We start from the raw sequence: 12,790 nt of genomic DNA, 5'->3' as shown, positions 1-12,790 counted from the left end.
TCTTGCCCCTAAATAAGGTCTAGTCTTGCCCCTAAATAAGGTCTAGTCTTGCCCCTAAATAAGGTCTAGTCTTGCCCCTAAATAAGGTCTAGTCTTGCCCCTAAATAAGGTCTAGTCTTGCCCCTAAATAAGGTCTAGTCTTGCCCCTAAATAAGGTCTGGTCTTGCCCCTAAATAAGAGCCTGGTCCGACCCCTGATTAAGAGTCTAGTCCGGTCCGGTCTGCAGTTTCTCCTGGACGCTGCGGTCCCCTTTCGAGCCGCCCAGGCAGCCGGGGCTCTTGCCCAGGGCGGGGTCCGCGGTCCACTGCTCGGGGGTCTTGGCCTGGATGGCGAGCGCGTGGATCCTGGAGCTGAGCTCGTCCTTCAGCGTGGTGTTGACCAGGCGGTGGCGCTGCAGCAGGGACAGGCCCTGGAAGCAGGGGCTGACCACCAGGACCCTGAAGTGGGACTCGGAGCCCGGCGGGACCGCGTGCATGTGGCTCTCATTGTGGACCTCCAGGTGCTCCGGCTGCAGGGCCTCGGTCAGCTTGGTCCTGATGGAGGTCTCCACGGGGCGGCTGGGGTCAGGAGCCATGAGGGGCCCGGAGTGGAGCAGACGGGTGCAGAGCGGGCGAGCGCAGAGGGGGCCCCGGGACAACATCAGAACAGCCTCACTGAGACACACAAGCACATTACTGGGGTTGGACAATTACTTTACAATTATAATATATTCTTTATTAGTAGTTACAGTTTAAAGGAACAGGCCAGTGTTTTTACACCGAGACATGTTCTTACCTGAGCTTAGACGAGTTGATACGTACCTGTCTGGTCTTTGAGCTTGGTCGCTTCTAAGGCCTCTTTCACACCGCACGCCGAGCTCAGAGCCGAGCGCCCTTTGCGGTCAAACTACCTCGCGGCGAGCGGCAAGTATTCATACGCCACGGAGCGTGGGCGAAGCATCTAGAGTAGTATTGGACTCAAAAAAACTTCTCGTGGTTCACTCTAAAGCAACAATATGATAATTATAAGATAGGAATACAACTGATATGTCTCCTTAAAGGGACTATACGGAGTTTAAAAATGTTAAAATTAAGTATTTTCCTCCCCCTACATGTTCCAACAATGTCCTAATGTGTAGAATGAGCCCAGACCTGTTCACCACAACTGCCTCTATAATCCTGCACTGTCACTGAAAACGGTGTTGCTTCAGCCCGAAGTGCCGTCACGCACGAGCTTAATATAGAAGGTGCAGTTACACGTATGACCTGAGATGGCAGTAGTGAGTATAGAATGGCAAACTTGCGTCTAGTACCTTTAACGTGCAAAATGTGTTTCAAGCACAATAACAAATAAATTAAAAAAAGTAGCCATGGAAAATTATGTTATTAATACGCCTAAAGTTATATTTAAGTATATTTCCTTATGTATTCCAAGTACACGATTGAATAGACGTTAAATGACTTTTTAAAGTGATTTTTGTACATTTTGGCGTTGAAAGCCACTTCGCTGCGCAGCCCACACGCGAAAGAAAGGCCCTCGAGTTCCATTTTTGGTTTTGGGAGCGGAGGCGGCAGCGCCCGAGACGCTTCTCTACGCAAAGAGAAGATCACACAAGAGCTTCATCTGAACAACAGGACGCCACTTGAAGCGCGGCTCGCGAATGCTGGCGCTGGCTGGTTCGTTCGTCAGTTCGTTGAAGAATCCACGTACGGTGTGAAAGAGGCGTAACTCCCCCCCCCGTTTGGAGCTATAGGAACACATTGGGAGAGGCCAAATGCTAACAACATCTATGGTCATTTTGCGTGACTGAGCGCACACACAAAGGACACAAAGTCCTAAATAACTCGTCAAAGCTAAGGTAAGAACATATCTCAGTATGTAAAAACGGCTGCCTATTCCTTTAAACTGTAATGACTGATGTAAGCCGTTTTAAGACTGAATTTAGAATTTAATTATCCTTCATTATTCTTGTGAGAAATTCTAATCAAACTGTGGAAACAATTTGTCAGGCTGTTGAAATGTTTTTGACCCAGAAATACATTTATCTATTTTATAACTTAAACCAGGGCACGTCTCACACAAGACACTTATAGCTCGTTTGTGTCTAAAGTAACATCTCCAAAGGTCTGAACTTTCATTCATGATCCATAACGAGGCTCTGACACAAACCGAAATGTGTTTTGAGGGTTGACAACAGCTGAAAACATCTGGATCTTTCATAAGTAGCGATGTTTGATGGCTAATGCTAACGGCTATGGGGAAATACATTGAACAGGCTAATGCTAACGACTGTAGGGAAATACATTGAGCAGGCTAGTGCTAACGGAGTATCTGACCGCACAGAGCCGTCCCCTGAGGACCTGTCCCGGGCTGGACTTCTCCGAACCCTCCGGGACTACAGCCCGTCCCGCAGCCGAGGTCCGAGCACCATCTGCCCGCCACATCTGACAAACAACAACCGAACACTCACCGGACAGTTTGGTAACAGCCCGAGCGTCCGCCATCTTGTAAAAATGTCAACAGGAAGTGACGCAGGAAAGACGCTGGAGGTCATCCCGCGAGTGCGCATGTGCGGGGGACATATTATTTATCTCTAAAAACAGATTACTACATAAATAAATAAGTAAATACATAAATATATAAATAAGTACGAGTTTAGCCTCCTTATAATACAAAACCATTCGTGTTTACTTCAATATTTACTTCCGGTTTCGCGACTGTCCCTTTTGACGCTCGGAAAGAACGTATTTGTTTCACGTCTGCCCAGATACTCGTGACGTTTACGCTTTCCTGAATTCTGATTGGATGAAGTGACGTAAACTCCAAACCTAAACCGAAAGTAAAGTGGACCTTATATAAACCCGTCTGTCTCCGAGTCCGTGAGTTTATCCCCGGTCACTGACGGAGGAATCTCTCATTTCTCTGACACGTTTGAAGGATTTGGCGCCATGAAGATTTGTGCTGTTGTTTTCCTGCTGGGAGTCATGATAAACGGAACTGCATCAAGTCAGTATATTTACATTTGTTCTGCAGCTTCTGTTCATTCTGTCGAGTTTACGTGAAGATTTAGTCCCGGCCGAATACTTTCTCTTTCTGTCGATCTGCGCTGTTAGTTGATTTGCTCTGTACAGACTGAGCTTTAACTACATTTCTCTAATATGTCTCACATTTGTAAGAGTTGTTTAGAAATAATCAAACGTTTCAGTCAGTTTGACAGATGTTTGTGTTGTGATCTCGTCCACATTATTACAGGTGCGCAGATCGAAACAGACTCGCCGCCATTTTAACTTTGAGTCAAGTCTCTGAAGCAAAACAAAACATGTTACAAGGAAATTGAATAAAACTAATGTAAAAAGGTGGATCTGTTCATAGATCCTCCATATTTATCCCTTAAGTCCTGTGAACATTTTTGTTGACGTGGATTTTCTGCAGAAAATGTTCGTTTGTGTTTTTTTCTCTCGTGTCTTTATATCATAGATCTGCATTTTGCACCTTTTCCCGCCTCTTTCCTGTATTGCAGTGAGACTTAAAACCTGACGTTTTATGGCAGAAAAGTTCCAGGTTCTGCCAGGGCTCCGTTATATTCTCATGGGAAAATAATACTTTCACCTCATTCATCTGCGAACAACAGGAACCATGTCCAAACGGAGAAAATACAATAAAAATGTCAAATCTGACTCATGTTCTTCAAAATGAAATGCTGATATTATAAACTTTTGTTTATAATGAAAGTCAATGGAGCCTTGAACATTTTGACATAAGGTTTTTGGGCATTTTTAAAAGTTTATGTAATGAAACAGGCACTTAAAGGAACAGGCCACCGTTTTTCCATACTGAGATATGTTCTTACCTGAGCTGTGACGAGTTCTTTAGGACCTGTCTGATCTTCAGTCACGTAAACACAGCACAGACGGCGTTAGCATTTAGCCTCTCCCTCTCTCCTCTATAGCTCCAAAACAGGTCAAGATAGAAGCTACCAAGCTCTTCCACGTTTTCCCTTTTTAAATATGGTTACGTTAAGTGTATTGTGCATTGTAAGGCATAATAATACCAGGAGTAGTTCGAAATCCGCGCAGTAATATTCACTTTACTGTGCGGATGCCAAATTACTCCTGGTATTATTACGCCTTACAATATATATTTAAAAAAGTACTAACAGACAGTGAGCCTTCGTAAGCCCCCAGTAGCTTCTGGCAGCTGAAACCCCGGGCCACCCGTCGAGACCCACTCCTGAAACAGACATTTCTGCTTCAAAACTAATAAGAAAAGCCTTTATTGATCTGGAGAAATTCACTTGTTGCATCAGCTCTGAAGAAAAACACTTCAGGATAGATGGGATATGTATGAATGAGTGTTAAGATTTCCAAACTGTAAATCACATGTTATTTAAAAAATACACATACATTTAAAGAACACACGAGGCAAACTGATCTATTGTTTCCTCTCAGCCGTGAACAGAATGAGGAAACATCTGAGGAAGACACAAGGGTTAAATTATTGTTTATTAATCAATTACACCCGCTTTAACCAAGCACATTTTCTCCAGTTCAGTTTTACCCAAATCTAAAAGCTGGAGTTTTCAGTCTCTAGGCCAGAGTGACGCCTCATTTGAAAGCTAAGACCTACATAACTCTTCAAAGATTTTTCCTTGTGTTTATGGCACTGTTTTGTCGTATTTTTGCTGCAATTTTGTCACTTTTGTTGATTTTTCTGTCGCTATTTTGATGCTTTTTTCAAGAAGATTTTAGATGTGGGTAAAGTCGAACTGGAGGAAATGTGCTCGGTTCAGGCGGGGGTGAAGAGGTTACAAAAGACAATGTTTTTTTATGTAAATGTCATAATGAATCTGTTTTATTTCATATGTTTGTAGTTTTTTATTGCACAGTTTTTAAATTAAAACGTGTGATTTTCTTCTTCTTTCAGTGATTCACACTTTGAGATATTTCAAGACGGCTTCATCTCAGATCTCAGGTTTCCCTCAGTACGTTTCAGTCGGTTTAGTGAACGACCTGGTGATCATTCATTACGACAGTAACACGAAGAGAGCGGTGCCTAAACAGGAGTGGATGAACAGAGTCACAGACGAGGATCATCAGTACTGGGAACAACAGACTCAGATCAATTTGAATTATGAGCAGGTGGGAAAAGTCAACATTGAAACAGTAAAGCAGCGTCTGAACGTGACCGGAGGTGAGTCTGAACTTTGACCTTTAACTGAATAAACCACGAGTCACTGTTTTTAGTTTGATTTACAGAAACACATGATGATGATGATGTAATAGTTCATAATAAATGTTAAAATGTAAATAAATAAAAGTTAGTTCATAATAAAATCATTTGCAGAAGCGTTTCAGAAGTGCTGCAGGACGGCCTAGAGGTTTGGCCACAGCACACATGCAGCTCTGTGCTCAGATGTTTTGCTGAATGTCTCTCCTCACTCTTCACACTGCGATTGTTCTGTAAAATAAAACTTAAACTGATGATAATGATTCACATGAAACTCGTGTTTCTCTTTGACAAACTCTGACTCTGAGTCTCTGTTCAGGTTCACACTTGTTTCAGTACATGTATGGCTGTGACTGGGACGATGAGACCGGTGAGATCAGAGGATATTATCTGGTTGCGTTTGACGGTGAAGACTTCATCGCGTTGGACTGGGCCACACAGACCTGGGTCGCTCCAAAACAACAGGCCTTTCCCACAAAACTGAGGTGGGAGAAGATTGGAACAGCTCTTCGATTCAAAGACTACGCTGAACACGACTGTGCTGAGTATCTGAAGAAATATGTGCGATACGGAGAGACGACTCTGAAGAGGACAGGTAAACACCTCTACACTTAAACCTCATCAGAGAGAGGATTATCAGAACTCACTTCTGAAGGAAACGCCTCATAAACGTCAGCGTTTAAATAAAAACATGGAGTTAACGAAAGTGAAAAAGACGAACCTCAGTGAGAAGCAAAAGTCACTGCTTCATTTGACTGAAAAGTTTCCTTCACCTCTTACCCCCCGCCTTAACAGATGCATCTACTCCAGTTCAGCTTTACCCAAATCTAAAAGCTTACAGCCTCTAGGCCAGTGTAACACCTCAGTTGAAAGCCAAGTGTCTCTTATGTTATTGGGTCATGTTTCCTCATTTGCAGAGTTAATTTCGTCGACTAAAATATTTAGTCTTAATTTTAGTCAAAGTGATATTTTTGTGACTAAAATTGGACTAAAACTAAATTAAAAGTTTCTCATGAGACTAAAACTGTGACTAAAATGTCCAGATATTTTAGTCGACTAAAATCAGACTAAATAAAGATGAAAAGGAGAGACTAAAATCATCCAAACTTCTATTGACCGTCTGAAAGAGCCTCAGATCATGTAAATTCTCTGTTAAAGGATCAGCTCTGAGCTTTGTTCATGTGGAGCAGCTCCATGAAGCAGAGGAACAACATTAAACATGATTATAATGAATATTATCAATGCAAAGTCGACTAAAACTAGACTAAAATTAAAACGATTTTTTTGACTAAATCTCAACTAAAATTACATTACATTTTAGTCAAAGAACGAAGACTAAAACTAAAATAAAATATGTTGTCAAAATGAACACTGCTCTTTTGTTGCTTTTGTATTTCCACATTTTTGTAGAATTTTTGTCACATTTTTAAACTTTTTAGCTGAATTTTTGCCACTGTTTTTTTTTAGTTTTCGTCACATTTTTGTTGCTCTTTTGACACTTCTTTTCAAGAAGCTTTTAGGGTAAAAACTAGATTCAGGTGGGGGTTACCATGCACAATGATGGCAGAAATGTGCCTTTGGCTTGTTCATACATTCTAATACATTTACCCAGCAATATGCATAATAATATCAGTTAATTCTAAAATCAGTTCATTCTAAAATCAGTTCATAATAAAATCAGTTCATTATAAAGTCAGTTCACTGCAGACACAGCAGCAGCAGATTCACTTCATTTAGGAAAGGAAAAAGGAACAGACTGGCTGAACGACTTCAATACTTACAACTTATTCAGCTCCTTGATGGCAAAGGGAACAAAAGAGTTCCTGTTACATTTCTCTTGGCACGAGGAAGTCTGTGTCTCTGCCCTGATGGAAGGAGCTCAAAGTGACGGGACAATGGATCATCTTCTGTGATCTTATAACACGACGCACTGCTTTGCTATAACGCTGAGATAAACTGGTTCATTCTTGGCCTGTTATTTTACTGCCCTGTTTAACAACTCAGCCAAGTTTAGCTTTGTTTTTGACAGTGACCAAACCAAGAGACTGTGTTAAACATCAGTACGCTCTCAATTAAACACTGATAAACCCTTGATAAGATTTGGTCACTAACTTCCAAACCCGCTCAGCGACGCAGCAGGAAAAGCCTTTCTTTTAAACACAGTCAACATGTTGGTTAAATGTGAAAGAATTGTCCAAAATTGTTCCTAGATATTTGAATGAGTCCACTCTACATCATGTCTGTTTAACTGAAGTAAATGAGCAAAATCCAGACTAAAGCTGAACGTTTGCTCATGTTCAGTTCCCATGTGTTTTTGTTTGAAGCTGTGTTTGTAATAAATGAGTGAATCTCCGTCAGATGAAAGACCTCAGTGATCCTTGTCTGAGATCTGGCTCCGCTCTGAGAGAAACCCTCCTGTCCCACAGAGCTCCCGAAAGTGTGGTTCCTGCAGAAGTCGTCCTCGTCCCCGGTCACCTGCTTCGCCTCAGGCTTCTACCCCGACAGGGCCGTGCTGTCCTGGGCTAAAGACGGGGTCGAGCTGGAGGGGGAGTGGGGGGAGATCCTGCCCAACCACGACGGGACCTTCCAGAGCAGCGTGTCCCTGGACCTGTCCTCCGTCCCCCCCGGAGACTGGGGGCGGTACAGCTGTGTGTTCCAGCTGTCCGGAGTCAAAGACGACCTCGTCACCAAGCTGGACCCCGGGCTGATCCGCACCAACAGTGAGACCGGACTGAGACCGAGGGCACAGTTTGAGTTCAGAGGTGATATAATGTCCCTCCGCTGCAGTCATGAGGATCACAGCAGCTAATCCTGTAGTTTATGGCTCTACAAACATAACCTGAAACCTCTGACGCTCCTCCAGTGTCTCGGTTTTTCCCCATTAGACGAGTTTGGTGCTGATTTGACACTTAAACTCACCAGGTCAGCAGATCCTCCTCTGTTTGTGACTCCCTGGGCTTGACCTGACAGGCACAGCAGCATCGCGGTCCATTAAAACACACCTTTAACTTCAGCCATCTCCTATAAACGCACTGACTCATGATTGTTTTCTTTAACAGAGAAGAAATACACTCCGTACATCGTGGCCGCGGCGTGTGTTCTCGGCGCCGTCGTCTGTGCTGTGATTGGATACTTTGTGTATCGCAGATTCAAAGGTAAAATGAAAGTCAAAATGAGCCTGATGTTTTAATGAGACACAAACTGACGAATGTTTCTCTGCTTCGTTTCCAGACAAACAGCTCAGTCCTCGTAAGTAACGCTTCACCTGTTACTGTAACCACACAGTCATGTTCCTGTGTTTTACTCTCCTGTTACTGTAACCACACAGTCATGTTTCTGTTCCTGTTTTTACAGAGTCGAGTGAACCTGAGGTGATGCAGGAGTTGAACCCTAGACCCGCAGAGACTCAGTGAGACCCTTTAACTCACTACATTCACCTCTCCACAGGCCAGCGTTCTTCCACCCTGAGATCTGTTCTTACCTGAGCTTAGACGAGTTGATTTGTACCTGTCTGGTCTTTACACGTGCGCTCAGTCAAAGATGTTGTTCGCCTTTAGCCTCTCCTCCGCTATGGGGCCAAACGGGGGTGAAGTTAGAAGTGACTTTTTCAGTAATGTCAACAGAGTCTCAGCCAGTGTTTGAGCTGCTCAAGACGTTAGCATGCTACCGGTTAGCAACTGTCAGTGGCTTCAACACGATAAACACATGAGATTCACATGTATGAACACTGAGGAAATACTACAGTAACAGCTCTGAACTCTGTCACATGTTGTTTCCAAGGCTCGATGTTTGTGGGGGGGCTTTCTCTTGGGCAGTGTCCGAATGTCCACACTCGTCCCTAACCCCTCATTCACTCCACGCACTATAAAGTCACTATATAGTCACTGATTCTGTTGGTGATTCGGACACAAGCCACGACTTTCTCCGCGCTGAGTGACATCACTGCAGATATGTTTTTTTTTTTTAATCTGAATTTATTTATTGTTATAATTATTATTGTAATTATTCTATGAAACAGAACGACTGTTTTGGCACTTTTACAGGCGTTTTATTTGTCATTTAAATTAAAATTAAAACTATCATCACAAAAAAAAATTAAAAAGTCAACCCAGTGTGAGCTCAGAGCCCGGTGTCCGAACACCAGCAGATTGAGCGACTACATCTGCTAAAAGTTCAATAAACTCTGGGAATAAAGTATTTCTGTGATAAAAAACAAACTCAGAGACAGTGGAATATTTATGGATAAATAAGAGTCAGATACTTTATATTTAACATGGATTTTACATGAATGTCTTGGATTATTCTAGAAGAAGCTGTCGGTCATTTAACAGCTCAAGCTAAAGGTTAGCAGCTAACGTTAGCATGAAACTGTCGGTCATTTAGCTCAAGCTAAAGGTGAGCAGCTAACGTTAGCATCTTTTCACCGTAACCGTTTATATTTAGGTCGTTTATTCCTGAGAAACACAAACACTCGACTGAAACAGCTGATTTACTTCAGTCGTGTTTAGTTCACAGACCTGTCTCTGTCAGGCTCTTCTCCCACTCTCCCAATGCATTGTGGTCTATATTGACCCATTTAGTGACCATCGATGCTCACTACTTTTCCAGATGCATTGTGGGAAATTTCGAGTGGACGACTTTTTTCTCTCTGGACATTCGGACACCCCTACAACATGTGACCCTATATAGTCACTATATATGTGACTATATAGTGGTCACATATATAGTCATATAGTCACTATATATAGTCCCTATATAGTGACTATATAGTCATTATATAGGGAATAGTGTGGACATTCGGAAACAGCCTTGGACAGGTCAGAGCTGTTTTAGCTAAATGCTAACCGGTAGCATGCTAGCTTCTTGAGCAGCTTAAACACTGTCTTACTGGTTTCTTCACATAAACGTGCGTCTCTGGGGCCGTGTTTCTACTTTTATCTCCTTGAGCAATGATTACGAGGAGAGATACTGTTGTACATGTTGTAGTACTGCATAATTCTACTTTAGTATTCAAAATGGCCGCCATAATATATAACATATGATAATAACTGAGTGTAAATGTCCACTGTCAGATCTGGTCTAACTGTGTTTCTGTGTCTCGTTCACAGATGAGTCGTTTGGCCAAAGCTTCTTCTTCTTCCATTAAATCCGCGCCGTTGACTTTGACCAGAGCAGACGTTTGGAGTCCGGCTCTGAAAGTCGTTTGTGATGTTTTTGTTGCTTTATTTTATTATTGCACTTTTGTTCTATTGCACTGTTAACGTCACTTCCTGCTTTGTGGAAATACTTTTGTTTGGTTTTGTTAAATCTGTACCAGTAAGAAGCTCATGTATTGTTTTTATGCTCGGAGTTTTGGAACATACAATGCGATGCACAGACTCGGTGGCACAGCGGTTAGTGCCTTCACAGTTAGAAGGTCCCGGGTTCGATTCCCACCTGGATGTTTCTATGGAGTTTTGCAGAGGAAGAATCTCGTACATTTAAACATAATGACAAATAAAGCGGCGCAACCTCTTTAACCCCTTAACTCCCACCTGAACCGAGCACATTTTCTCCCGTTTGGCTTTACCCGAATCTAAAAGCTGGAGAATGTGAGAAAAAAAGTGAGAAAACACTGACAAAAAATGGATGAAAAGAAATTGAAAAAAAATGACAAAAATATGACAAAATGTGACAAAGAAAATAACAAAAATGTGGTAAAAATTTGACCAAAAAAAGGCCAAAATGTCACAAAAATGTCACAAGAAATTGACAACAATTTGACAAAAATATGACAAAGATGTGATAAAAATTTGACACTAAAATGACAAAAATGTGATAAAAAAAAATGACAAAAAAGTGAGAAAACACTGACAAGAAGTGATGAAAAATGGATGAAAAAGTGGCAAAAATGTCACAAGAAATGAACAAAAATTGACGAAAAAATGACACAAATGTGACACAAAATTTACAAAAATATCAGAAAAATGTCACAAGAAATTGACAAAAAATTGACAGAAAAATGATAAAAAATGACAAAAATGTGACAAAAAAAATGACGAAAAATTGATAAAAATTTTACAAAAAAAATAACAAAAATGTGACAAAAAAGTGAAAAAAATGAGTTGAATACCCGACAAAAAAATGATGTAAAAAAAATCTGATGACGTGAGGAAAAAGATCCTCTCGGTTCAGGCGGGAGTTAAGAGGTTAATTTGAAGATGAACGGGTCGGTTTTTTCATGTTTGATTTTCACATTAATATCAGTGATACTTTGGGTTTTGTTCTTCAGAAAAACGAATAAAAATGGTTTAAAAACGTTCGGTGTCTGGATTCTTCAGGGGAACGAGGGCCGTGGTAACTTCTCCATCTTTCCTTTAACTTAGGGTTTCTCGATACTTATGTAACCCAGGAGAGAAAACGGGTCCTTTTCTCTCCTTTTTGTTGTGTTTGCGTTTATGCACTTTTATTTTGAAAAGAGGAAGTGCGATTCCCTCACTAAAACTTTATCTTCCTGTTTTCACGGTCACGTTGGGCGAACATGACCTTCTGATTTGTTAAAAATGGTGTTAGTCCCGCCTCCCGAGCGCCGGAACCAAATCACTCACTCGTTTTCGGCCTTTCGCGCGCTGGGAAAGAGCGGGAGAGGCTGTGGACGGTGAGTTTTATTGTTTTAAAAATGATGTAAACAAATAAGTACATTGTATTTTGGTTGATTTGGAATATTTTCTGTATTAAGTGGAAGGAGCACGAGCTGGAGAGTCTGTGTTCCTCACGATGCCTCATCTTGGTAAGTCCGTGCCCTGTGAGAGTGAGAAAAACATGCTAGCGCGATGCTAATATTAGCCCGATGCTAACGCTAATCGCGAGTGCCGTTTTTGTGTTTTAAAGCAATGTAAAAGCTATTTCTGGTAAACACATGGTTTCTGCCAAATTCTATTTTAGTTCATAACAATACAGAGAAACAGTTTTGGTTATTCTTGGTCCAATGTAATGACTATTTTTAAGTTGATTGTACATTTTTCATGGTTTGTAATATGAAAGTCTGCCCTGTAATGCTAAACCCAGTAGCACAGAAAAGGTTTTACTGGTGTTGATTTTGATGGAGAATATCTGAGTTCATTAGTAATTCATTTCATGAGTTACAAAAGGTAAAAAATCATTTAAAATCGATATGTTAAAGGAATAGGCCACCGTTTTTACATACTAAAATATGTTCTTACCTCACTTTAGTCGAGTTAATGGCCGTTTCTCAATACTCAAGAACACAAGTACGTTCTCGTGTGCTTGGCAAGTACGTACTTGCCGAGCACACGAGAAGTATGGACTTGGGGAGAACGGGAGCACGCAGAACGGTGCTTGAGTATTGGAACAGCTCCCACTGGATGACAACAGCTGTACACACAGCTGATTTCGACCTGCTTTTGCTCCCTTTATCATTTAATCATTTCAGTTGTGTAAACAATTTCTTCAGCAAAGGTTTTATGAAATAAAGATTATAAAATATTTCGATTTTTTTTTTTTTTAACACATTTTTTTTAGTTTTAATTTTACATAGGCTACTTATCCTGTATATTTCTATTGCTTTTATATTTTGTTGTGCACA

At 41.4% G+C, this 12,790-nt stretch overlaps 2 protein-coding genes across 2 annotated transcripts; one reads left to right on the top strand and one right to left on the bottom strand.

The window, feature by feature from the left end:
• Nucleotides 1-205: 205 nt before the first annotated feature.
• bola1 (bolA family member 1) lies at nucleotides 206-2,500 on the bottom strand (the record flags this gene model as incomplete). Its single annotated transcript, XM_079569278.1, has 2 exons — nucleotides 2,450-2,500; nucleotides 206-653 (listed from the first exon to the last, which is right to left on the bottom strand). Exon 2 carries the CDS (start codon nucleotides 638-640, stop codon nucleotides 206-208), a length of 435 nt encoding a protein of 144 aa, XP_079425404.1. The 5' UTR covers nucleotides 641-653; nucleotides 2,450-2,500.
• Nucleotides 2,501-2,818: 318 nt separating this feature from the next.
• Nucleotides 2,819-8,618, top strand: LOC306972838 (class I histocompatibility antigen, F10 alpha chain-like; the record flags this gene model as incomplete). Its single annotated transcript, XM_079569545.1, has 7 exons — nucleotides 2,819-2,985; nucleotides 4,903-5,169; nucleotides 5,525-5,800; nucleotides 7,632-7,967; nucleotides 8,265-8,360; nucleotides 8,437-8,454; nucleotides 8,560-8,618. The coding sequence occupies exons 1-7, from the start codon at nucleotides 2,928-2,930 to the stop codon at nucleotides 8,616-8,618; spliced, it is 1,110 nt and encodes a 369-aa protein (XP_079425671.1). The 5' UTR covers nucleotides 2,819-2,927.
• Between the last annotated feature and the right edge of the window lie 4,172 nt (nucleotides 8,619-12,790).

Source organism: Gobius niger, assembly GCF_951799975.1.
Source record: "Gobius niger genome assembly, chromosome: 13".
NCBI classification, from domain to species: domain Eukaryota; kingdom Metazoa; phylum Chordata; class Actinopteri; order Gobiiformes; family Gobiidae; genus Gobius; species Gobius niger.
Note: the sequence above shows the minus strand (reverse complement) of the source record. Positions and strands in the feature narration are given on the sequence as shown.